The sequence below is a fragment of the Acinonyx jubatus genome, chromosome C1, assembly GCF_027475565.1.
Source record: "Acinonyx jubatus isolate Ajub_Pintada_27869175 chromosome C1, VMU_Ajub_asm_v1.0, whole genome shotgun sequence".
Lineage (NCBI taxonomy): Eukaryota > Metazoa > Chordata > Mammalia > Carnivora > Felidae > Acinonyx > Acinonyx jubatus.
Window position 1 is genome coordinate 158,589,631 of NC_069381.1, and position 27,795 is coordinate 158,617,425.

A 27,795-nucleotide genomic window follows, 5' to 3' on the forward strand; every position below is an offset into this window, starting at 1 on the left:
ACTCCATAGGGGCACCTGGGTGGCTCAGTCAGTTAAGCATCAGACTCTTGGTTTTGGCTCAGGTCATGATCTCATGGTTCACAGGTTCGAGCCCGTGTTGGGCTCTGTGCTGACAGTGCGGAGACTGCCTGGGATTCTCTCTGTCCTCCTTTCTCTGCCCCTTTCCACCTCCCCGACTTGTGCGCTCTCACTTGCATGTGCACACATCTCTCTCTCAAAATAAACTTAAAAAAAAAAAAAAAGTGACCAAAAAAGCTATATATCCAGTGGCAGAGTAGAATTACCCTACTGAACAAGTCTAAAGCAGAGAGAAAAAACACTAAAATTGCTTTTATTTATTTTTTTAAAGTTGAAGTACATTTGACATATAATATTATATTAGTTTCAAATGTACAACATAATAATTAGATATTATTATGATCACCATAATAAGTGAAATGATCACCACAATAAGTCTAGTTAACATCTATTACCACATATAGTTACAAAAATTTTTTCTTATAATGAATAAAGTTGCTTTCATAATTTCACCCAGAAGTCCTGCTTCTTCAATAAATTGGTTGTATCACCAGCAAGAGTGATGGATATATTTTTATAACCCACCTTCCAGTGAGGTAGCCAAAACAGGGTGAATCAGATTCTCCCTATACACAAATATGGGGATGTCTAATGAATGTCTAATCTACAACAGATTTCCCAGGACTGGGAAAATGTGAGGCCTTATTGTGCTTCTGTCACTGTGCTATTGATCTCTATATTATAATATGAAGAATGACACAGCCAGGTAAGCATAGAGTGAATGGAGAAAAGATTGTGAGACCAAGTCTAAAATAGTCTTCAGGAAACTTTAGTGTTTCTCATGGAGGCAGACGCATCCTTTATATCTCACACAGCCAAAATGCATAATTAACAGATGCCAAGGCCCTTTAGTATAACAGATCTCAATTGATTGTCACCAGGTTCCCATGAAATGCAGAGGGCATTTCAGATAATAGCAGATGCTATTTATTTGCATTATACAGAAAGTAATAACTGTAATATAATATAGATAATATTATATAATACAACAATAACAACAACAACAACAATAATGGCTAACAGTTATTGAGGATGCATTATGTACCTGGAACTTATGCTAAATTTCCTATAACCATCATATTCATGTATAATTCCATTAATGTCTCCACTTTACTGATGATGAAACAAGGTCTTAGGCTAAGTAATTCACTTAAGGTCAAACTGCAGATAGAGGATGGAACTGCGACTTAATCTCAACCGTTTCTCAAATTCCTAACCCTGAACCTCTGCTCAGATGAACAAAATGGAACTTGGACATTAAGTAACTCATTCAAAGTTCTACAATTAGTAGTCACTGGCATTAACGAACTTGGGTCTTGTAACCTATCCTTATCTCATTGGAGATCTTCAATGAAGATCTCAGCTCTCTCACAGAGAAAGAATTCACTAACCTATAGGAAGGAGATTAAACAAATATTTTTTGCCAATGAAAAAACAGGCCTCAAAGGAAGATACTTTAGGTAAATTATATCCATACATTAGAATATTTTGTAGCTATTATTTTAATGAAGATTATTTTAAACATGTAAAGCACTTTTCCATTCCAAATAGAAAAAGTTACATAAAATACTAATGCTTTCAAGTTTGTATGAATGCATGTATCTATAGACATATGCAGTTGACCCTTGCATACCTTGGGTTTGAACTGCAGGGGGTCCACTTACATGTGGATTTATTTTGATCAATATGGACAGTACAGTAAATGTACTTTCTCTTCCTTATGATCTTCTCAGTAATATTTTATTTCCTGAAGCTTACTTTATTGTAAGAATATAGTGCACAATACATATACATAATGAGGATTAGCTGACTGATGTTGATAAGGCTTCTGGTCAACAGTAGATTATTAGTAGTAAAGTTTTGGGGGAGTCAAAATTATATGCAGATTTGACTGCATGGAGGTGGGGATGGTGGGGAGGCAGTGGTGGGAGGCTGAAGGTGTGTGTGGTGTGTATATCAGCGCCCCTAATCCTGAAGCGATTCAAGGGTCAACTGTACACGTAATTGAATGTAAGTAGCTAGTTATATGCATGTTTTTATGGGTGTATATATGATTGTATCTTTTTCAAATGGGAAATTAAGAATAAAATGCACTAAAGTATTAGAGATAAATTATTATCTCTAGGTGGTGGAATTATGGGTAGCTTTTACTTTTTCTCCTGTACTTTATTTTCCTCCAAAAGATCAATACATGTTCTTTTTTATTTCTCCTACCAGATGGGTTTATTATTTTATTATTATTATTATTATTATTATTATTATTATTTGCTTTTCCAGTTTTATTTGAGATATAATTTGCATACCATAAAATTCTCTCATTACAAAAAACTTTTTTTTTTTTTACATTCATTTATTTTTGATAGACAGAGAGAGACAGAGCACAAGTGGGGAAGGCACAGAGAGAGAAGGAGACACAGGATCCGAAGCAGGCTCCAGGCTCCAAGCTGTCAGCAAAGAGCCCGACCCGGGGCTCAAACTCATAGACTGTGAGTCAGACGCTTAACCGACTGAGCCACCCAGGTGCCCCAAAATTCACTCATTTTAAATACACCAATGATATTGTTAAATTTACAGAGTTGTGCATTCATCACAACAAGCCAATTTTAGCACATTTCCAACACTCCAAGATTTCTTGGGCCCATTTGCAGTCACTCCCCATTCCCACTCTCCAGACCTAGGCAATCCCTAATCTACTTTCTGTTTCTATAGACTTGCCTTTTCTGCACATTTTATCTAAATGGAATCATACCATATGTGGTCTTTTTAGTCTGGCTTGATTTACATTCTTTTAAAGAAAGAAAAAGAATAAATATTCTCTGGTTCTTTGCCTTTTGCATCAAAACCAAAGAAAATCCCTTACTTTCTTCCTCTTCATAATAGCATAATCATGTTACAACATCTTCTTTACCTCCGTAGTTCTTGACTCAAATCCCTTTTAGACACTAAGAGTAAGTTGTAGAACAGTGAACTTATTCCAGATATTTCAAGGGTCTCTCCTATCCTTGTTTCTCACAAGTTTCCTTATTTCTTTATATAAAAAAATACATAACTATTTTATTCTTATCACCTGGGCAGTCATTTTTTACTTGCCGTCTATTCTTGATTCTTTTGACCAAACCAGTGACTCCGTCACTGAAGTGCAAGGGCTTTGAAATCAGACCTGGGTCTGGTTCAGGAACCCCCAGTCCTGAGAGGCCAGTAGCTGGGCTCTCAAGAGCAAGTTATCAATCTTTCCTGAGGCTCAGTGTCCTTGTCCTGGTGAGTACACTGGAGTTACTGGTACCTACAACCACGGCTAAATGGGAACATAAGAGGGCTCTGGGTAAGCCAATGATTGCTGGTACTCCTTTGAAAGAATATATTTTTTTTAACGTTTATTTATTTTTGAGACAGAGAGAGACAGAGCATGAATGGGGGAGGGTCAGAGAGAGGGAGACACAGAATCTGAAACAGGCTCCAGGCTCTGAGCTGTCAGCCCAGAGCCCGACGCGGGGCTCGAACTCACAGACCGTGAGATCATGACCTGAGCCGAAGTCGGCCGCTTATCCGACTGAGCCACCCAGGCTCCCCGAAAGAATATTTTTTAAATAATTCTTCAACTTCTATTTTGAGGAAAGACAGGGTTTCCATAGAGCAAAACAAGATGCCTTGCAGTTCATTAGACCTATGCTCCTTAGAATGCACATTTGACTTCTTGGGCTCTCATTGCCATGTCAAGTAGCTCATCAGGGTTCTTTTAACCCAAACAACACTCTCCCTCAAAGGACTGATAAATATAATTTTCTATGTTTCATTTTCCAAGATTTTTGTCCCTTTTTGTGGAGTAGTGACCTGGGCAGCTTTCCTTCTGACTTGGCTTCATAGAATGTTCGGAAGATTAAATGGGATAACACTTGTGGAGATTTCTGCATAGCTTGTGACACCAATGGATATTCAATAAATGGTGACTCTTAGTATAATGGCCAAAAACCATGTCAACTCTGAGATTCTGGTAATGAAACATCATATGCAGTCATTTTTTCCTCTAGCTCCTTACATTTATTCTTGAGTAAAGGCATTCTGAGAGAGCATTTGGTAACCTTGAAATGTTCTCAAGAGCTCTTTATAAACAAATCTTAATAAATATGAGACCCATTTCCTTCCTCATACCTCTATCAGAAAGAAAAGCAGCAACAGAAATGCCTTTGGTACTCTTTGTATAGCGTAACATTTTAAATAGTACTTACCTAATACATGATAGAAATGGATGGAGTTCAGCTGGGGACAAGCACCAAGCAGGGAGGTGTTGCTGAGAGAATGGGGTGGCAGGTCTGAAACCAGATCCTGACTATCGAGCAGAGGGAAAACAGCAAAGTCTTTGGAGGAGTTTTATTAGGATAAAAGCATCCCAGAATGCACCTGCTGTTTCATTCTCCAGTCTCCTTGAACCTCCTCTGAGCAGGGGAGTAAGGGCAGGGCAGGAGAGAAAAAAAACCAAAGTGAGGTTATAAGTGCTATGTCTCTTTTCCCATGATCTATTCCTAAAGGTACAGCATAAATATCAAAACAGGGTTTGGTAGTAGTCCGAAACATTTAACTTGTCCCCAAATTCCTAAATAACGATTAGAGCTTAGTTTGATTTTTGGCTGAACGTAACCAAACAACTTCTAGGCATAACATTTGTTGTGCACGCCTACCAGGGACAGGATGAAGTGACCACCTACCCATTCAGCACTCCAGCCAAGGAAAGGGCCAGCACGTGGGGCCAACCATGCAAGTTTGCCCACGTGCCTTGGGATCTTGGCTCCCAGACCCCAAACCTCAGTTCTGCTTGTGGCTCCACTACTCCCCACTCTTAACTGTGTTTCTTCTCTCCATGCAGGTGATGGAGGCCCAAGCAGGTCCCAGGTTCAAGGCCAGAGACTTCGGCTAGGCATCCCCTCAGTCACCGCTGGTGACCCTTCTGGCCCACTGGCTGCCCCCCCGCCCCCTCCTGCTTCCAACATGCCTTCACTGCCCCTCCATTCCATCCCAGCTCTTCCTCACCCTTCAGGACAAACTGTCCCCTGGACTCCACACTTGGTGACTACCGTGGGTGCTCCGGCCCTAAGCCTTGATAACCTTCCTCTTCATCCCTTTTGAAAGGGGAAACGGGAAAGGTGAGCAAGAAACCGCCAGCAAGTTCCGACCACCGCCGAGGAAGACTAATGGGTTTCTAAGGAAACAGGGAGGCAGCAGCCATTTTAGTGGCATTCGCCTTATGAAAAATATATACACTGACATTCACCCCCCGCCCCCTCCTCCTCCCCCTCCCCCCTCCCCACCCGTGGCGCCTTCGCTGCGTCCGCGCTTCCGAGGCCCAGGTCTCCCCGAGACGTGCGGCCACCTGTCGCAGGTGGCCGGCCACGCTGGGTCGCCCCGAGCCGCCCTCCCCGCAGCGGGCGGGACCGCGGGACTGCCCACCCCCGGCGCCGCAGTGCAGCTGCGGGCGGGCGGCTCGGGCCCTCCCGGTCCCCGCGTCCCGCCCCTCGAGTCCCCTCCCCCGCCGGCCCCCCGCCGGCCCCCCGCCCCGCAGGCCGCGGGAGCCCGCTGGGAGGGCGGGCCCGTCGCCGGCGCGCTGGTCGCGAGACTGGCCGGGAGGAGCGGGTCGGCGCCGCGGGCTGGGCGGAGGCGGAGGCAGAGCTAGCGCGGGAGGTCGCCGCAGCCGGGGACACCGCGCGCCGCTGCCCAACATGGTCGCTGCGCACGCCGCCCATTCTTCCTCCTCAGCCGAGTGGATCGCCTGCCTGGATAAAAGGTAGCTCGGGTCCCCCCCGCCCCCCAAGCCGGGCTGGGGCTCGGCGGCGCCGCCCCTGCCCCTCACCTGGGCGCAGCGCGGGGGAGGGAGCTGAGAGGGGCCGCGTCCCGGCCGGGGAAAGGGGGCTCACCCAGACCCACCCCCCCACCTCCCGTGGGCGCGCGCCACCCGCACGAGATTCTTCCACGTGGTGGAGACAAGGCAGCGCAGTGGGGTGCGGGGGCAGCGCCAGCCGCTCCGGGCCCCCTCGCCCGGCCCTCCTTCACCTTCTCCTCGCCCCCCCCCACCCCCCTCCCCCCCGCGCGCCCACCCGCCGGCCCGCCGCTGCAGGCTGCGCTCGTGGGTGGGGGGGCGATTTCCCCTCGGCCTCACGGACGGCAGGATAGCTCCGTACCTTTCTTCTTGCTGTTCAGACCGTAGGGGTACATGTAATTTAAGTTTTAAGGAGGGGTGAGGGGAAGGGCAGGTGCGGAGTAACATTCCTTTTTTGTCCCCGAAAGCAAAGTGTGAGGGACCCAGCGGAGCTGTCAAGCAAGTGTCCTCGTTGAAATTCTCAGCTCCTGCCCCCGCAGTCGCTTGCTCAAGGTCTGTGTTAGGAAGGTCACGCGGGAGACCGCTTTCCCCGGAGTGCCTGCGTCTCGGGGGGGGGGGGGGGGGGGGGAGGAAAGACCCTGACTCTGAAAAATTAAAATCACAAAGCATCCTTAACTCCTGACGACAGCTCTACACAAGGAGGGTGTCCCCGTGTAACAACTGCGGACTGCAATTGTTTCCAGGCTCTGACAGCATAATTCTCTGTTTGTCCAGATTGTGGGTTTAGCAGTAAACAGTACGCAGTATGTTAGCAATTATTCTTTATTACCCTGATTAAAAGGTGATGCCTCTGAACTTTTAAGAACTGAGCAGAGAGATCTTGCAGAGTGAACTGCCTCTGAATTTTCGGGTTTGATGCGGCAGGGCAGTGATTCATGTCTTGCAGCTATCTGCATGACATCTCTATTTGCATTTGTGTGAAATATTTTGGGCTCTGCCATATTGAAATTTTTTACAATTAGCAGATTCCTAACCAGATCAAACTTGAAAATCTTAAATGTGACATGCTCTGAATACTTTACTATTACAGGCCTTTGTTGAAAAAAATTAAGTAATTTGAGAAAAGCTAAATGTGGCTCATTTGAAAAATTAATATATCTGAGAAATAATCTTTACTTTCAATTACCACACAGTAGCAAGATTTTTTGGCAGACAGTGCCCTATTTACTCGAAAATGATATGTACTAATATTAGAAGAATTGCTTGCAATAAATAGTAAGAGAATTGAAGTGATGGTTAAATCATACAGAATTATGTAGAGGAACTGAGAGCATATTTAAGTGAAGAGGCTGCTAATGTGATAAGTAATCTAAATTTAATAGTTTAGGAAAGATGAATTATAAAAGAAGAGAAAATCAAGCTCTTGTACTTGACCTATAAATAGTAGTGCTTCCTCACCAGTGAATTTTTTTAGATAATAGATTACATATTTCTATTTTCAGAAATGCGTGGCATGCCTTTTCTGAACAGTCCGCAATTCACTGGAAATCCTTTAGTCAATAAGTACTTATGGCAGAATCATAGAGCAATACTAACACAAGTGGGGTGTATTTGACTCTGTCTTTTCATAATGTGGATCTGCCCAAATGATTTTGCTTAGAATATATTTTTAGAACATAGAGCCACAATCTAATGCCACCACCATTCACAGTACGGGAAAAAACCTACCAAAGGTGGGGGAAAAAAAATAAACCTCCACAAATACTGAGCCTAGCATTCATGGAGTATGGGAGAGTGGATAGATCAATAAATAAGTTAAGGGTTTTAGGCCCAGACTGTCACCAGCTCTGATCTTGGAGATGTCACTTTTACTTCCCTGAGTGTCTGAAAAATGAGGATAGAACTGTCTTACCAGGGATTAGTGGATCAAATAACAATAACAAATGGTGAAAGTAGTACTTTGAAAACTGGGAAGTGCCATGTAAATATTTTATTTTGTGGTGTCAAGATAACCTTGCATTTTTCTGTAGTGTTAATGCTAGAATTCCTTTAAAGAACAGATAGGAGTGGCAATCTCATTCTAAGAGGGCCTTGGGGTACTTGTTCTGAAGTTGCATTTTTACTTAGATTGTTAATTTTGTGGGGGAGGAGGAAGATTAAGGGTGCTGATGGAAGTTGGGAAACTGCCCTCAGTATTTCTGAGAAATGCAATCATGATACCTTATTCCAGGTACTGTGGGGCTGTGTGGGAGGGTGGTGGGGGCAGGGGAAAAAAAAAATGAGTTGCCATTGACTTGGGGGATGGGTGGCCAGAATGGGATAGCTACGTAAACAACTAACCACAATGCAATGGTAAGTGCTTTAATGGAGATGTATGAAATGCTTTGGGAATGCCAAGGAGACAGTTATCAGCTCTGCTTGGCAGGGATGCTTCCTACAGGTTCTTGCCTGGACCTTGGAGGTTGAGGGAGATTTTATCAGGCAGAGAATTTGGGGAGGGCATGCCAAGTAGAGGGAGCAGTGTGAACAAAGACACACAGGTGTGGCATATACATATGCTAATTTCTTCCCAGCCACAAATTCCTTTTGGAACTAAATCGAGAGCATAGGAATGTGTGCTCTATTTTTCTAAAACTTGCAATCACAGACATTTTTAAACATAAAACACACACAAAAAAGAAGGAATGGTACAATGAACCCCTATGTACTATTTGGGGATATGATGCTGGGGGACCTTTTCCATAGCTGCAAAATGTAGTTTGGGTATATGCATCATGCAAGTGACACCTGTTGTAGAGAGCTAGAAAAAGAGGGACCCAGGGGTTGGAAATAAAAAAGAGGAGCTAGAGGAAAAAGTGCCTGAGTAAAGAAGTACACAATACAAGTTGAAACAAACAAAACAAGGAAAATAAAGCCTTAGAAGTGTTTTTAGACACACCTAGAAAGTTGTCATAGGCAGGCAATGCTATAATAACTTGCATGTGGGGAGGGGGTTGAAAAATATATAGATACATGCATTAGATTAAAGAAAAAAATCCAAAGCTTTTAATGTATCAACTGTCCAAGTTCTTGGACTATGGTGGGACCGAGGAGATGAGATTGTACAAATACTAATCTGACAATGAGAAAGACATTTGAACATTTGGATGGATAAAAGCCATTGAAAAAAGTCTCAGCAGACATACCGTTGAGCAAAACAAACTTATTATTTCATTGATCTTACATTATTGATCTTACATTATTTTTCATTGATCTTACGTTATTTTTCATTGATCTTACATTATTTCATTGATCTTACAATTTTTTTCTAAGCAGGGAAGGTAATTAGAAATGTATTACATAAAAAAACAAAGAAATGTATTACATACCACCCCCTGTTTGGGATTTAGGATATGTACAGTATCTGTGTGTTTGTGTGTGTGTGTGTGTGTGTGTGTGTGTGTGCGCATGCATACATGTGCGTGCTCTGTGTGCTGACCATTGTTTAATTTTACTGAAAATATTTTTCCCATAAGAATTTAAGTTTGCCACCTATGAACTTAAGACCCATTTATAGGTCATAATTCTTATGGTTGGTAAGGCGGTATTTCAAAGATACCACACGTAACTCACAGATGTATAGTGAATCACTGCCGGTATTCATTGCTTTGGAGCAGTGGAAGATCTACCAGCTGTCAGTGTGTCTCCTGAGCTAAGAATGGGTTTTACATTTCTGAATGGTTGGAAATAAACCAAAAAAAGATTACTGTTTTTGTGACCCATTAAATTTATATGAAATTCAAATTTCAATGTCCATGAACAAAGTTTTATTGGAACACAGCCACACTCATTTGGTTAATATGTTGTCCACGGCTGCTTTCACGCTACAGTGGCAGATTTGAGTAGCTGCCGTGGAGACTGTGTGACCACAGAGTTTAAAGTATTTACTGTGTGGATCTTTGAAGAAAAAGTTTGCCGTGTCCTGTTACAGATGAAAGAATCTGGCTGATTGACCGAGAAATCACTGGAGATGAGAGAAATTGTCTCCCTCTGGGAAGGAGTTCATAATATTCTGGTTTCTCATTCTTCAGTTAGAAGTGTAGCTTGGAGGGACATCCTCAGTTGATGGGCTTATTTGAGGACTGCCGGTGATCACAGGCCAAAGTAGGAAATGAAGTCAACATAGTAAAATCATTGATGTTTCATTTTAAAAACTGCTTCCTATACAGTGTCTATTGCATCTGACTTAATCCCCAAATAGATGTTAACTATTTTGGTATGATTGAATGAAAGGGGAAGAAATCAAGGAACAAATCTGTTAAAAAACCAAAATGCTTTGAGGCCTGCATGGTGAAAGAGGATGACTCAGAATCAAAGAAGCGGCAGACATGGTCCCACCCCTAAGGAATACTGAAGATCAAAGAAGCACCCAGAGAAAAAGGCTATCACTGGGGAAGGCTGGTGTTGACCCAGACCCAGGCACGCCCTAAAGCGGATGACATTACCCTGATGAATTCTCAGGGATTGGTCTGGTTTTGCAATCTCAGATTCCTAATTTGTCAGCACATCAAAAATTAGTACATTTTTTTTTCAGGGACATATACAAAGGTATGAAAATCTCAGGTACTGTAAGAATCAGAGAGACCGTTCATTAATTTGAAAATAAGATCAAAGAGGTGGACACTCACCCCCTGTGGCTGATGTACTCCTTCTGTGGGCAAGCTGTGTGGGAGATCCACTTGTTCCAGAAGCCCATGTTGTACCTTTATAGAGAGAAGCAAAGCTGCCAGGAGATCAGGACACCTACAACTTCTGGCCAGCTCATTCTCTTCCTAGAGTGACAGAGCCTGGGAATTGAATTATAATCAGAAGACAGTTCTGGGAATCCTTCAGGACAGCTTGGCTGTCACCTCTTCCAGTTAGATGACCATTACGTGTGCTCCCATAGCACACTTTGTCCAACACTGTAATATCGTAAGTCAGACTCCATCACAATTTCCTATTTACTTCACTTATGCATCCCTTGATATCAGTTTCTGTATTTCACTCATCGTTTTATCTTCAGTTTCACTGCAACACCGTGACTGTAGAAGGTGCTTATGGGATGAAGGTGAGATTGCTAAATGCATCCTCCTCCTCCTCAGGGATGGAGTAGACTCTGCAGCCTTGCAAGCAAGTCCTTGCACCAGCTTCCTTTGCCTTAGAAAAGGCTTGAGTGGGCACCATGGGCATCTGTCTCTGCCGTAACTTATGTGTTTTCTTGGCAGATGTGACTACTTTAAAAAAAAAATTGACATTGTGTAGCTTTATTCTGATCTATTATTGGAAAAGGTTATTATGGAAAATTTCAAAATATACAAAAAGAAGAGAAAATAGTATGTTTCTCTTATATAGCCCCTTCCCCTTCTGATCATTATCAACGCACAGCCAACCTTGTTTTAGTTATACTCCCATTCATCCCCCAATATCCCCAGAATTATTTTGGTTCAAGTACCAGAACATAGTATTATTTTATCTGTAATTATTTTAGTGTGTATCTAAAAGGTAAGAACTCCTTATGAAGCAAACAATACCATTATCACACATTGAAATATTTGACATTAGTTCCCTAAGATAATCAATATCGTCAGTGTTCAAATTTCCCCATTTATCATGTAAATTTTTCTTTCTTGCAATTTGTTTTTATTAGGATCCATGTAGATTCTGTATAGTTGATAATGTCTCTAAGTCTTTTTTTATCATTATTGTTATTTTAGAGAAGGAAAGAGAGAGTGAGTGGGGGAGAGGGGCAGAGGGGGAGGGAGAGAGAGAGAGAGAGAGAGAGAGAGAGAGAGAGAGAGAATCCTAAGCAGGCTTCTGTGCTTGGCATGGAGCCCCATGTGGGGCTCGATCCCACAACCCTGGGCTCATGACCTGAGTTGAAATCAAAAGCTGGATGCTCAACCGACTGAGCCATCCAGGTGCCTCTCTAAGTCTTTCTTAATCTCTGGATTCTCTATCTTCCTTTTTTTTTTTTTTTAATGTTTATTTTTGAGAGAGAGAAAGAGACAGGACGTGAGTGGGGGAGGGCAGAGAGAGAGGGAGACACAGAATGAGAAGCAGGCTCCAGGCTCCAAGCTGTCAGCACAGCCTGACCCAGGGCTCCAGCTCCTGGGCCACATGATCATGACCTGAGCCTAAGGCCGTTGCTCAACTGACTGATCGATCCACCCAAGGTGCCCCTCTCTCTATCTGCCTTATAATAAGTTTGAAGAAACATTTTTTTTAAGTCTGAATTTTAATCATGCCTTCCATGTTGTCTTCTAATATGTCCCTTTATCCCCTGTATATCCCATAAATTGGTATTTGGATCTAGAACTTGATTGAATTTAGATACGATTCTCTGGCAACAATACTTCACAGAAGTGTTACCTATTTGCAACACGATTGCTTTTCATGATGTTAGTGATATATCATTTTTTAAAGTTTAATGCTTGCTAACTGTCTTATCTGCAACTTCTTGGAGGACATCTCATTGTAGCCCCAAATACATGGGAGCACATGGCATATACATGTGGAGCAATTAGAGGAAAACACAACCCATTATGTAATGAGGGTTAAATTCCGTGGTGCTGATTCTACCTGCCCTAGGATTTTCAGAAAGGAAAGGGACAGCCAGAGCTTGACTCATATTGGAGGCATATGAATGGATGGTGTGCCCATGGAGCAGTGGGCCTGGAGAAGGGTGCCCAGTCCATCACACCCATGGCCCTGCAGCCTGGTCTCCTGAACATAACCTGGGAACCCAAAAGAGTCTTCAGAGGAGGAGTGATGTTCAGCAAAGCAAATTTTGCTTCTTTGTCTTACTTTGTATTCCCCCAAATAGACTCTGGCTATTCCAATGAGGGCAGGACTGGCAGATTCCTTTTAGTTCAATTTCCTATTAATTTTCTGTGAATTCTTAACATTTAATAGCCCTTACATAGTAGCTGTCAACCCCCCAGCCCCCACCCCGGACCACCTTTCCAACCTAAGGCAGCTAGTTTTCCTTTAGTCAGATTTAAATCCCTCTTCATGCATCTTGAACAGTGGCAGTGAAGAGTGAGTTTTCCCTCCAGTACCTCCAATTCACAGATGAGAGAAAGAGAGAAGGGAAGAGGAGAGACTGCTTGGGGAGTACTGAGAGACTGGGGAAAGAGAAAGAGGATGGAAGTAACTGGGTGGGGAGGATGACAGAGAAAGACCCAGACAAACATATGAAAGCAAACAGTCGGACTGGCTGGAGAGGAGGCACCTGGTTACTGTGTTTACTCAGTTGCTTCCATGCACATCTGCTTCCTTCCCCTGTACAAAAAGAGAAACAAAGTGCTGTTATTACCCTCTTTTCTCTTCATACATACTCTTTCCTGGAGTACCTTTCCATGTCCTGTGCTTTAACTATGTAGATTCCTTAAACCCTGTATCTTTGGTTTATCTTCTAGACCAGATACATTTTTGTCTCTCCATTGGATATTCCCACATTAATACCCCATTTATATTTAGGGGCAGACATTGTTTGTCTTCACCTACCTCTGCTATAGGGGTTGGAAAAACAAAATATGTACTTTCCTAACCACCCTAGAGGCTAGGTGACTATGTGACACAGTTCTGGCCAATGGGACATAGCAGAGTTCTACTAGAGGCTTCTAGGAAAGATTTTGCTTTATTGATAAAAGACACAGGTGTATTTGATACCCCTATTCTTCTTTTTATCTGGAATTATGACCTAAGGCCTGGGCCTTTGGCAACCATATTGTAATCCCAGAAGGAAGGCCAGGAGAAACACACATTCTAGTTCTGACTTTGTTCAGCTACTAAGTTTAGGTCAATCATTCTGATTTTTTGATTTTTTTAGGAAAAAAATTCCTATTTTCATAAACCACTCTTTGTTAGGTTTTCTATTATTTGCTGTCAAAACTATGCCTAACCAAACAAGTTGATACTCAATTTGTCTCAAATGGACTTCATCTTCCTTAGCCTTCTACTCCATTGGTTTCTCCTCCTTACTCCTATTTTATTGACACTACTCTAATTCTCAAAACTTTGACCTTTCCTGTGGCCCTTTTTACCTCCAACCAGACGCCACTTCTTCTCTTGGCCTTTATATTCTACTACGTTATTTCAGGGCCTCATCATCTGGATCTGGATCTGGATCCTCTCATTGTTTCTCTTCCAATTTGGAACATGTGATATATTCAAATCAGCTTTATTTTAGGGTCAGCCAGATCTGTATTCAAATTCTGTCACTCTCATCTTAGCCATGTGATCTTAGTTAAATTATTAATCTTTCTGAACTTCTGTTTCCAAATCATTAAATTATATTACGAAGACCAAGTATATGGTATGTTGAGGTTTGTGGGCTAATGCAAGTAGAGCTCCTGGTCCTCTCTAAGTAGAAAGCATAGTGTAGGGGTTAAGAGTTTGAGAACCATTCTAGTTTTGATTTTTTTTAAGTTTATATATTTATTTTGAGAGAGAGAGAGAGATAGTGCATGGGATGGGACAGAGAGAGAGGGAGAGAGAGAATCCCAAGCAGTCTCCACGCAGAACCTGATGCAGGGCTCACACTCACAAGCCAGGAGATCATGACCTGAGCCAAAATCAAGAGTTGGATGCTTAACCAACTGAGCTATCCAGGCACCCCTCTAGTTTCGATTTTATTAGTGGTGTAATGTTAGGCAAGTTATTCAATCTAGCAGTTGTTTTATAGATTCCTCAGGATTTTCTATATAGACAGTCTTGTTATCTGTGAATACTGGAAATTTTACTTATTTTTTCTGATCTTTATGTCTTTTATCATTTACTTTTCTTGCCTTATTGCATTGGCTAGGATTTCCAGGACAAAGTTGAACAGAGGGTTGCAAATGAACTTCCTTGAATCAGGAAATACTCCTTTTTCTTCTATTTTTTTCTTTCCTCTATTTTAAAAAGAGATTATGCAATGTGGATGTTATTTCTTTTAAAATGTTTTATAGATATCATCTGGCCAAGAGTTCTCCTTGTAGGAAGTTTTTGTTTTTTGTTTTTAAAAATTTTTATTTTAGAGACAGAGAGATTGCAAGTGGAGAAGAGGGACAGAGGGGGAGGGAGAGAGAGAGAATCCCAAGCAGGCTCCACACTTAGTGCAGAGCCGAACATGGGGCTTGATCCCACAACCCTGGGATCATGACATGAGCCAAAATCAAGAGTCAGATGCTCAACTGACTGAGCCACCCAGAAACTAGCCCTAGAGAGGGCCAGTCAGAGTTTCTATTTCATCTTGTATCAGTTTTGATGAGTTGTTTCAAGGAATTTATATGACAATGTCAGATAGCAATAAGAGCAGCAAAGGAAAACAAAGCAGAGGAAACTTAGGTGTGATGTTATTTTACAGAGGGTGGTGAGGTCTTTCTGAAAAAGCATCTGATCCAAGACCTTGAATGAACTGAGAGGCCACCTAGTATGAATTTAAATCAGTGTAATCCACGCTTTACCAAATAGGTGAGTGAGGTATTTTAGTGCCTGTGATAAGGGCACAAGCTGAATAAATATGATACTACTATTTTATTTGGTAACGAGGCCTTATTTTGAGAAAGTGTCTTATATAGTATGTTAGTGTCTATAGTAGTATTTTGGTATTATACAGAAGCAGTATATGCCACAGATAAAGATAATTTCAGAAAATGGTGAAAGGGGTAAATTTTCAAATTTTGGTTTATCCTTTAAATATTATTATTTAAAGCTATTTGAAATACTGTCCATTTTAGGTATTTTTTTAAATAATAATTTTTGAGGAAAAAGAAACTACCACAGGAGAACTGATGAATGTAATATGGATCAGGAAAAATATGATTATTTAAATGAGGTTAAAAGGATATTGGGGGTTCCTGGGTGCCTCAGTTGAGTAAGCGTCCGACTCTTGACTTCTGCTCAGGTCATGATCTCATGGTTCGTGGGATTGAGCCCTGCATCGGGCTCTGCACTGACAGCGCAGAGCATGCTTGGGATTCTCTCTCCCTCCCCCTCTGCCTTTCCCTGGCTTGTGCATGCCCTCTCTTTCTCTCTCTCTAAAAAAAAAAAACAACAAACAACAAAAAACCTTAAAAAAAGGATATTGTGTATGTGCTTTTGACTGGATGCTGACATTTGACTGATAGGGTATCAACATCCCCATCCTAGTGATAAGAGTTTTGGGTTTCATAGTTAGCCAGTTTAGTTTTATCAGTGATGAATTTGTGTGGTACCTCTGTGGGGTCAGTGCTCTTTAAAACAGGCCTCTCAGATAACTATACCAGAGCAAGAAAATGGTCCTGGGTATTTAGAAATCCCAACAGTTTCTCGTTTTGAGGATTTGTTTGCTATCTTAAACAACTCTTCTGTCATTATTACACCATCTGCCTTTTGATAATGTTTCTTTATTGAATTCTTATCATATTTTTTTCATCAACTAATTAAGTGATATGGTAATATGTTTGTAAATTTTTTCTTGTCAAAAATTGAAGACAATTTGAAAATAGTCTCTGTGGTGATGCAGTGGACTCATAAATATTCCCTGATGGTATTTAAAGACCTGATTTGTAGAGTTAGAACTATCCAGTCAGTAGCCAGGTTTTACATTTTACTTACTGAAAACAATTCAAATACTTAGACCAGGAGTCTCTGTTTAATTATCCAGATCATCAGAGCATAGACAGGAGAGCCCTCTATTGATACAAAAAGGTGCAATTACAGAAAAATAGCAAGGAGATCATATAACAAGGCAGCTATGTGTAGAAGGCAGACTTCTGAAGCATGGCCAGACTTGGATGCCAACTGGTTGAATGGGAGTACAATTTTATTGTGCTTTTTTATATCCTTGTGCTGTAACTGTACATTATCAGCTTGTGAATGCACCTTATCTTTTCCTCAATTGAATTTCACATTATCTCTGTTGCTTTGCTTCCTACCTTTTCAGTACTTCTTTGGATATTTATCTTAACAGCTTTACAGGTTCATTTTAGAACTCAACATTCAACAAATTATGCATCATCACTTTTAGGGAAAGAGTGTAAGTATTAGGGAGAAGGGAGAGTGAGGAGTAATAAAATAAGACAATAGGATGGAATGATTTTTAAAATGCAGGAAAGTATTTTAATAAGTGGAATAGCATTTGAATCTATTTCTTTTGAATTGACACAAGCAACCTAGGCATAAATTTGATGTGGTGTGCTCAATTGTACTTATTTCTATAATTACATAGATCTCACAGTTTATAAGTTTGAGCCCCGCATTGGGCTCTGTGCTGACAGCATGGAGCCTGCTTTGGATCCTCTGTCCCCCCTCTCTCTGCCCCTCCCCCATGCTCTGTCTCTCTCAAAAATAAATAAACATTAAAAAAAAAAGAAAATCAATAAAAGCCCACTGACATTTAGATGCTAAAACAGGTATGTGAGACAGCAGCATTGCTCCTTAGTGTGACATGTGACATGGTTGCTACTGCCCCATCTCCTTCTCTTTCCTTGGTTTGTGAGAGCTGTTGCTGGCTTGCAGCTGAGAGCTGACAATACACACATCCCCTGCTTCTTCCTGAGAGTGCTCCCAGTTGGCATGTATTAACATGTCTTTCTTCTTCCCAGAAGAAATTGACAGGAGCTCATGAAATGTAATGTACTATGATTTATACTATATTTTAATTGGGGTCAAGCCAAAGAATTTCTGCCTTATAATTATTAATTTACTTTTACAAACCCTATCACTGGGAATTAAATGGTCATAACATTTTGGTGTGTTTTCCTACAGTATTTTTTCTGAGTATGTTTTTAACTTGTTTGAGCTCACACTTAAGATTTCAGGCCTCTTAAAATGAACATTACAGGATGGTCATTTTCCTAGGTTACTAAAACTCTTTACAAATGTAATTTTTATTGGCTGAAATGATATGGATCATACAGCTTAAGTTTTTCCTTGTTTTTGGACAAGTAAGACATTTAAAAATTGTTGCTGTTTTCAATACTGCTATAACCTTTTACATTAAGTTTTTCCCATGTTTTAGGTTATTTCCTTAGGTTAGAGATACCCAAAGGACTAAATTAGTTAACGTGTGTGAAGAGATTTAAGATTTTTGGTGTATATTTTCAAATTGCTTTTCATAAAGACAAGAAGATAGTGGGACACCTGAGTGGCTGAGTTTGTTAAGCGTCCAGCTCTTGGTTTTTGGCTCAGGTCGTGATCATGTGCTTCGTGAGATCGAGCCCTGTGTCGGGCTCTATACTGGCAGTGTGGAGCCTGCTTGGGATTCTGTCTCCCTCTCTCTGCCACCTCCCTATTCTCTTTCTCTCAAAATACACAAATAAACTTTTTTTTTTTAAGATAATAAGTACCATTATCCATATTTTACAAATAAGGAAACTGAGTTTGGAAAAATTATATTGTCCAGAGTCACACAGCTGGTAAGTGCCAGGGACCAATATGGGATGAAACCCCATTCTCTTTTGACTATAATGGTGTTTAAGTATGTTCTTTGGCATATTAATAGGTAGTGCAATGAAAAGAAGACTCATGATAACAAATTTTTTATCAAGCTATCAAAATGTTCAGTTAAAAATAATTAAGATCTTTTTAAAGGTCCTCACAGCCCTGGACATCACTGCGATGATGATCTGTGGCTGTAAAACACTGGAGGATTGTGTGCTCCAGTCTCTCTTCCTTAGCCCTTTGCTTCCTCACTGCACTCTGTCTTGCCTCCCTGTGCCTGCTTTGAGTGCCTCAAGTGCCCTGGGGTTGCTGGGATGACAGTCTCCTGTAACTCTTACCGTTAACACTGCTCTTCCCAGCCTGAGTGAGCTTCTGGAGACCATGTGAGGAGCCACTGTCCACCCCCTGGATTTGCCCAGGTAATCCCTAGTGGATTGTTTCTTGTCTTCCTCTCTGTCTAGTCTTTTTGGGTTGACATTTTCCCCCTGAGCTCTGTCTTATATCTCCCTCAAAGGTTAATGTCTCATAATAGGACAAGTAGGATAGATGTGTTGGCCCACACCTGGAGGCAGACACAGAATGAAAGGGTACTGCCCTATATTTCTCTTCCTTTATCTTGTATCTTTTTCTTTAGAGTCTTACAGTCACAAACTCCCTAACAATTGCTAAAGTAATTTGAGCTAATGTGTTCAAGAGTTTAACATTTAAAGGTTACCTAGAGATGTCAAAGCTTTAACCTAAAGGAAATTAAGATGAAACTCACACAATGAGAGTATTTGCCTGGTGGTTCTTTTTGAGTCACACTGTCCAGATGTGCACCATCTAATGTAGCCCTAATCCTAGCCGGTCTCCCTAGGATGTACCATCTCTTGTGCATTTTGTCTCATTAAAGATTTTCTGTACATGGTTTCTAAATGACAAGAACCTCAAGTTACTCAGAGTGCTGAAAACCTGATGAAATCTTCAAGTTGATGAGGCTGATCTGTTTTAGAACACAAGATTAATTTTTAGATATACAACAATAAACAAATGGCTGAAAGCCAAACAGTATCGTTATCTATAGTGAGTCTTCAGTTATCTAGCATCATAAATTTTATACAGATTTGTTTTTATTAAACCTTCAAACTTGATGTAATTTAATAATTCTGGTAGAAATGGTATTTAATGGTATTCACAAGTGACATTTAATATGATTGCTTTTCTAAAGCATACTGAATATAATTTTTCTTTTACTTGGTGATTGAGGCTCAGTGTACTGACTATAAATTGGTATCCTGTGCTATAATGTGATTTTGAAGTATGTGGATGATTTGTTTCAGCACCAAATACCTCTGTGTTTTCTTCCTTTTTTTTTTTTAAAGCCTGCTTTTGTTTCCTTTGCCTGACTCTTCTTCCCTGATGCGCAGAAGCTGTCACTCCTTGCTTGCTGCCCTGTAGTGTCTGTCCTGTCTCCTTCCCTTGCACAAACATGATATCCTCCTTGTAAGCCTTTGGATTTAGAATCTAGGTTATCAAAGTTTATTGGAGCTGTACGTATAGTATAAGGATACCTACTGTGCCCCTGAGGATTTCTCTTCTGAGCAAAGTGTATACATTTCAGAGTTTTAATATTGTAAGGCCTCCATTTTGGTTATATAAAGCCTTTTAAACTTATTTGCTACATGATCTCACTTCTATGATTTTTTTTCTTAATAACTGAGATTTCTGGATAAATATCTTTTGAATAGTTGAGGCATTACTGTAAAAAGATTAATTCCTTCATTCAGCAAATATTTATTGAATACTTAGAAAACACCTCTAGGTGCTTAGGATTCTTTAGGTAAGCAAGAGAAGATCCCTGCTCTCTGAGATCTTACATTTTAACAGAGGAAATAGATGAAAAAATAGTAGATATAATAAATAAGTTACATGTTATGTTTGAAAGTAATATGTGTTATGGAAAAAACACAATGAAAATAAATAAGAGATCAAGAGTACTAGTGGGAGTGGTGAAGATTGTAATATTAAGTAGGTTGGTCAGAATATGGTGCATTGGGAAATTGTGACTTAAGCAAAGAGGCGAGGGAGTTAATCAAGCATATGTTTCGGATGAGAATATGCTGGCAATAGGAATAGCCAGTGTAAAGACCCTGGGGTTGGTCATGTGTGGATTGCTCAAGGAACAGTAAGGAGGCTATTGTGGCTAGACTGTAGTGACCAAGGGAAAGATTAGGAAAGGAAGTCTGTAGAGAATGAGGGCAGATCATATAGGGACTTGAGAGCTATTATAAAAGCCTCAGCCTTTACTCAGAGTGAAATAGGGAGCCACTGAAGGGTTTTGAGCAGAGGAATGATCTAAACTGACTTTCATTTTTACAGGATCACTATGATCACAATGTTAAGAAGATGGTGTGGGGGAGGAGACAATGGTGGTAAAAGGGAGACTATTAGGAAGCTATTGTAATCCAGGAGAGAGGTGATGGTGGTTTGGACCAGAGTGACAGCAGTGAAGATGATGAGAAGAAGTAGGAAGCATTTGGGAAGTAGAACCAGTAGGACAGGAAATGAGTGTGGGAATGTGTAGGAAAGAGTAGTCAAGGATACTTTGAAGGTTTTTGGCCTGGGAAGTTGGAAGGATTGTAGAGCCATCTGTTATGATGGAGAAGGCTAGATTTAGGGTATATTTAAAGGGAATGAGGAGTTCAATTTTCAACAATTTGAGTTTGAGATGTCTATTAGACATTCAGCTGGAGATGTTGACTGGAAATTTGATATGTGACTCTGGAGTTTAGAAGAGCAGTCTGAGCTGGAGATATAAATTTGGGAATCATTAGTGCATAGATGATATTTAAAGCCATGAAATTGGGGAACATCAGGAAGTGAGTGTTAAAAGAGGACCAAGGATTAAGCACTACCATCTTGTAACAAGAATTTGGGGGGAAAGGGAATGACCAGCAAAAGAAGCTGAATAGGAGTGACCAATGAAGTAGGAGGAAAACAACAAAATGTGGAGTATTGGGGAATCTGGCTGGTTCAGTTGGTAGAGCATGCAACCCTTGATCTCAGGGTCATGAGTTCAAGCCCCAGTTTGGGTGTAGAGCCTACTTAAAAACAAAAACAAAACAAAAAACAACAAAAAAATAAAGAAAACACGTAATATGTCTTGAAAGTCGAGCGAAGATGTTTTCAAATATTCAGATAGTTCATGTCATGTTGACAAACATGAGGAAGAAGAAAGACTATAACCTGGGTTTGCATTTGAAGTTTTGTATCTCACAGATGACATAGCTAACAGGTCTACTTTTTTACCCTGGTTGACAGTTGGGAGTGTTGCAGACTCTGTGCCAGGTCTCTTGGAATGTTGTTGTGAGGAAGATAGGAGGACTGAAAACAAAAATAAAATAACTCACTCGTAAAGTGCAGGGCAAATGCAAATCCTGTGGCCTAAACTGGAATGAGATCATCTGCCTAAAATGTGGGTAAATGGGAAAGCCCATGTAAAGAAAGATGAAAAATCAAGGTATAGAGGTGCAGAGGACAAGAGGTAGGATAGCTTGAATGCAGTTATGAAAACATAGGGTGTTATTTCTCCCTAACAGATGGAGGAAAGAACAGGGAGTCAACATCACCGTGATAAATACTGAACAGCAAGGAAGCAAACTATCACAGCTGAGGCATGCGGGCTGCTGTGAAACTCAGAAGTGATATTATCAATAAAGCCAGAGTTGGCAAGTATGTAACAAATAAACAACATATGGCTCATTGGTTGCCATGTCCCTGGAAACATCCTCTCTCAGGAGAAAGTGTGCCTCTGTAAATGAGTTTCTAGTTGGTGCACATTGCTTTTGATACATATGGCAGTTGTGAAATTATAACTACCCAGTTTACCTAAGCAAAAATGCTGCTAAAAAGACATCTATACAGTTCTGACTCTGGACAAAGGGACTCAGTTCTTCCTATTTCTTCCATTAAGTACAACTATAAACCTAGACATTATATATAAAATAAACAGGAAAAGACTCTGAAAGGTGGAGAGAAGAAGGCATACTGGTTTGGGACTTCTCTTTCTGAAGAAGCTGTAGTAGTGAGTTCCTTGAGTTTTCTTTTTGTCTCATATATTCCAGGATCCTCGAGTAGATAGCAATCCAGAAATGCCAAAGGACACAGGTCCAAAAAAAAAAAAAATCTTTGACAAAAGTCTGTTTTTTTTGAGGATAAACAAAGGAGTAGCCTAGCAAGATAGAGCAAGTTTTAGATAATCTTTGCCCTACTTTAACCAAACACCACAGAAAACACTGCAGTCTCACTTCCACCTTCATGGGTGAAGACTGAGTGTGGAGCCTAAACTTTGACCCTTGCCTAACTGTAATGAAGCAGCCCTTCCCACCTGGATTTAAAGCAGCATAAAAACGCTTCAGTGAGCAATTATGAACATACTTGAAACAAATGAAAAACAATGTGTAAGCAAAAAAGACCTAGCAAATAAATACAAGAAATAAACAAGAACCAAAAGGATATTTTAGAACTGAAAAACACAACAACTGAAATAAAATTTCAATGGATGGCTCAACAGTAGAATGGATATGACAGAGGGCAGAGTCAGTGAACTTGAAGATACAGTGATAGAAATTATCCAGTTTGAACAACAGAGAGAAAATAGACTGAAGAAAGAAAACACTCAGGGGCCTGTGAAACTTTTGTTAGATCTTAACAAAAGTTCTAACATTCTTGTCCATTGGTATCTTGGAAGGTGAGGAGAGAGTGGGCTTAAAAAGTACTAGAAGAAACAATTTACCAAAGAAAATTACTGGAAGAAAATTTACCAAATTTGCAAAAGAAATATGCCTACAGATTCAGGAAGCTGAGTGAATCAGATAAGATAAACCCAAAGAAATCCATGCCAATGTAATCAAACCTTGGAAAATTAAAGACAAATTAAAAATATTTAAAATTCCTAGAGAATTGATACCTTATTTAGGGGGAAAACCAATGAGAATGGTGATTTCTCATCAGAAATCATGGAACCCAGAATGAAATGGAACAACATTTTTCCAGTGTTTAAAGAAAAAGAACTGTCAATCCAAAATTCTGTACCCAGTGAAAATAGCCTTCAGGAATGAAGGGGAAATCAAGACGTTCTCAGATAAAAGAAAACTGTGAGGATTTGTCATCAACAGATACACTCTCAAAGAATGACTAAAGGAAGCTGAGAAAGGAAGGAATCTTGGCATATTAGGAAGGAAGACAGAACAATGGAAAGAGTAAGAATGTGGAGCATAGGAAAGAAAGGAGATTGAATTAAACCTGTATAGCCTACAAAACAAATGATCTTGGAGATCAGTAAATACTAGGATGATAACTCTTTTTTTTTAAGTTATTTATTTATTTTTGAAAGAGAGAGAGAGACAGCAGGGGAAGGGTAGAGAGAGAGGGAGAGATAGAATCCCAAGTGGGCTCTATGCTGACAGCCGACAGCCTGGAGCCTGACATGGGGCTCCATCTCATGGACTGTAAGGTCATGACGTGAGCTGAAATCAAGAATCAGATGCTTAACTGACTGAGCCACCCAGGCACCCCTAGGATGATAAAGCTTAATACAAGTTCCCTCCTATTTCCACTGGCTTTGTAAAACACACTGATTTCTTCTATGTGTCAGAACCCCACCTTTTAAAGAAGCCACCCCAAAATGTTCTTGCATTGCCTACTTGGGGTACAAGAATGACATTAAATGATGTGTGTGTGCAGCCTCTTCTGTTTCCTGTCTTGTATCTAGAAATTCTCCCTCTTTTGTAATCCAGCCACCCCATATGTAAGCTTACCTACTCAGGTATAGACTACCCTCACCGTGGCTCTGTTGTTTCTCCTGCCAGACTCTGATAAAGTTTGTACTTTCATCACTGAAAACTCTTTATGGAGTCTCAAAAGTGGTTAAAAATAAGTTTTTTGGTCAAGGAGTATCTCTTCCATTCAGCCCTCATTTTCATACTCCCTCTTTAGCTGATAATTATTAATTATTATCAGTTATTAATGATTTGGGATATTATTTATTTATTTTTTTAATGTTTATTTTTGAGAGAGAACAAGCAGGGGAGGGACGGAGAAAGAGGGAGACACAGAATCTGAAGCAGGCTCCAGGCTCAGAGCTGTCAGCACAGAGCCTGATGCGGGGCTCAAACCCATGAACTGCGAGATCATGATCTGAGCTGAAGTGGGATGCTTAACTGACTGAGCCACCCAGGTGCCCTGATTTGGGATTTCTAGAACCCCAGAGGCTGAATTTGTCTGTATAGTGAAGCCTTCTGTCTGGGACTAGAGCTCCAGCTGTCCCCCATCAGAGATAGAAGACAGAAGAAGAGATGGCCAGCAATGGACACTCCCAGCTGGTGGATGATAATTACATTCCTCCCTGGCCTTAGGTTCCCCATATATCTTCTTTGCATTTGGACCCTACCACTGTCTAACTCAAGATCATGGATAGGAATCACATGGTGTAAATTGGGAAGTGGACATCTTTGCATGTGTCTTAGTTGATATGCATATAGAGAAGGGAGGAGTTGACCAATGATGCAACATTGGCTCTAGACCTGGGAGCTTCTGCCATGAGTGACTATGGGTTACACAGTGAGGTAACAACATTTCTGTGGGACCGTGGAGGCCAGTGTACTGTTATGAGAGTCGAATGGTAAATTCAGCATTGCCTTAGAGTTATTAAAGAAAACAAGGCTTTAACTTATTTTTTGTTTTTTTAACCAAGACCTCCAAGATGAGAACATAGCATGATCATGTAGATGGCAAAGTAAACCTTGTTCTAGCTGGAGGAACAGTTGGATTAAGATTAAGTCCTCAAATACCAAAACCTCACTAATGCCTAAAGCCTACCTCAGTAGTGTATACCTTCTTCTGCACCATAATCTCACCATACAAGCCATTTTCTTTCTTTTCCCTCACACAGAAACAAGGAAATAGTTTTTTAAGGCATCCTTTATAAAACCTTTATGCTATGAATATTAATCCATTAACCTTACATCAAGCAATGTGTTATGTGTGACTCTGATGCTGAGGCTCATTCCTGAGAAAAGAATGGAGAATACACCATTATGGAAGTTACCTGGAACACAGACACTGAATGAGTAGTCAGAGGAGCATTTACTATAATGTTCCCATTGCTGTGAAGGACCAGATTAGGCTATGAGAACATACACAGGGTGGTCCTGAGTCTCAGAAATCAGATCAGATTTCCTCGGAGTAGGTGGGGTGAAAGCAGTAAACTCCATTTATGCAGGAATACATAAAATGTGAATTGATTATTTTGACTCAGTGATATATATGGATTAGGAAAAAGAGACCTGCAAATTTCTATGACTAGATAACACAGGCAGATCTTTTGAAATTTGTTATAAAGGGATTTGTTATAAAGAATTAATGTCGGGGCACCTTGGTAGCTCAGTCGGTTGAGCGTCTGACTGCTGCTCAGGTCATGATCTCAGTTTGTGGGTTTGAGCCCCGTGTTGGGCGCTGTGCTGACAGCTCAGAGCCTGGAGCCTACTTCAGATTCTGTGTCTGCCTCTCTCTCTGCTCCTCCTCTGCTCTCACTCTGTCTCTTTCTCTCTCAAAGATAAATAAACATTAAAATTGAAAAAAAGAATCAATGTTTACTTTTATGTTTTCATGTAATGAAAATATTGTCCAGTTTGTCCTTTTTTAAACCTTTATATGTTGATGTGCTAAAGTTTGAATGTATACATATTCCTATTTCTTTTTTGGTATTTTTTGATCATGCTAATAAATTAGTGGAAATACTACTCCACTTGTAAAAACTAACTTCCATTTCATGACCATTACTACTCAAGACTTCCTTGTTCACCAGTAAACACGCTTTGTCTCCTTACATACTTCCTAAACAAAGTAGATAAAATTTTATTTGATGGTTGAATCAACATGGAACCTGGAGAAGTACTATCCCCCAAATCTTACAACTCTGTGGAGATTGGTGAATTCCTTGCCTTTACTTTGTTTGGCTTTCCAACGGAAATTCAGTCAAACAATGGTGGATGAGATGGTGATGAGATAAGATATAGGTGGAAGATCTGATCTCACTTGTCCAATAAAAGGACAGCAACTAGTCCAGGTCCTGCTAGATACAGCTGGGGTCTTTACATCATATGCCTATGGAGAAGATCTTAATTTAAGATCATCTTAAATTAAGAGCATGGCTGAACTCCAGAAAGTATTGACCTGCCCCTTTCTCAAGGATGCCATTAGGGAGCTGTACTCTATGATGTGTGGATGCAGCATCTGTCTAAGGTATGTTCCTTTTTGGTCATGGAGACTGACAAAAAGCTCAGTCTGTCCAGAGTGCTTTCAGTTTCATGGAAGAAGCAAATCCATGAACACTTTGCACTGGGCGATTTGGTCAGCGTTATCAGAGTTGGAGCCAGCAATGAGCAAGGGTCTGAGCATTTGCTCTGGAATGGTGAATTTCTATGTAACCATGTATTCATTTGTATAGCTGCTGCAACAAATTGCCACAAAGTGGGTGGTTTAAAACAACAGTATTGCCTCACAATTCTTGAAGTTAATAGTTCAAAATCAAGGAGTCTGCAAGACTATGCTTCCTCTAAAGGTTCCAGGAGAAGATCCTTTGTTGCTTCTTTCTAGCTTTGGTAGTTGCCAGCAATCCTTGGCATTCCTTGACTTGCACTGCACCCTTCCAGTTTCTGCCTCCATTGTAACACGGCCTTCTTTTCTTTGTGTCTGTTTCTGTGTGCCTTCTCCTTTTCTTACAAGGACATCAGTCATACTGGATTTAGAGTCCACTGTAGTCCAGGCTAACCCTATTTTAACTAATTACATCTGCAAAGACACTATTTCCAAATAGGGTCACATTCTGAGTTCCAGGTGGACTAAATTTTTGAAAGAGAGTATTCAATCTAGTACAGGCAGTGAGAGTAAAACTCAGAAAAGAATTGACCTATTCCATCTGTCCAAACTATTCTGAGGACCTCTGTTTAATATTCTGCAAACCCAACTTATACTTCACTTGTTCCAGGAGAAAGAGAGAACCAGGATGGTCTTTTAGTCTCCAGTGCCTTGTCATCTCTTGGATCCAGAGGATACAGATGAACATGGCCCTGGGGAGGCTGGTAGCTGAGATTAAAGTGATTATGCCCATGCTGAGTATGTGCTGCTGGGTGATGAAATCCTACGTGTATGTGAAGTCTTAGTCCAGCCATGGCAATGACTTCCTCATATTTTGAAATGACACATCTGAGGAGTGTCAGATGTGGGTATGTCTAGCAAAGTCAACCAGAGAACCTGGTGATGTTGATGCCTACTGCTTGTGCACTGGGTTCCCTTGTCTTACATTCTGGCTGCCACTGTGAGCAGGTGGAAGTGGGAGAGATAGCTGAGTGGGCTGTTGGTGTTTTGGGGGGAATCTGCATATTGTTAAGAAACTTTCTGTAATCTTCAGACCTTGGTTTCTGGATTATGAGCATCAG

At 40.7% G+C, this 27,795-nt stretch overlaps 2 protein-coding genes across 9 annotated transcripts in view; one reads left to right on the forward strand and one right to left on the reverse strand.

Annotated features, from left to right (window-relative positions):
* LOC106988842 (translation initiation factor IF-2-like) overlaps positions 1–6,043 on the reverse strand; it is a 51,071-nt gene extending 45,028 nt beyond the window's left edge. The window contains exons 1-3 of one of the 5 annotated variants that reach the window (XR_008295439.1): positions 5,921–6,043; positions 5,104–5,192; positions 4,305–4,509 (exon numbers count right to left, since the gene is read on the reverse strand). Coding sequence is in view for 3 of the 5 variants with exons in the window: in XM_053215294.1 (XP_053071269.1) it covers positions 5,144–5,272; positions 5,382–5,813 (561 nt within the window). In the remaining 2 variants the exon portion in view is untranslated. Of the gene's footprint in view, positions 1–4,304; positions 4,510–5,103; positions 5,273–5,381; positions 5,814–5,920 lie in introns of those variants that run through there. The other 4 variants (XR_008295438.1, XM_053215294.1, XM_053215296.1 and 1 more) reach the window with 4 other exon arrangements.
* The window catches only part of RAPGEF4 (Rap guanine nucleotide exchange factor 4), a 286,855-nt gene continuing 264,781 nt past the window's right edge, over positions 5,722–27,795 (forward strand). For all 4 annotated transcript variants that reach the window (XR_008295437.1, XM_027055477.2, XM_027055478.2 and 1 more), the window contains exon 1: positions 5,722–5,854. Coding sequence is in view for 3 of the 4 variants with exons in the window: in XM_027055477.2 (XP_026911278.1) it covers positions 5,790–5,854 (65 nt within the window). In the remaining variant the exon portion in view is untranslated. The remainder of the gene's footprint in view (positions 5,855–27,795) is intronic.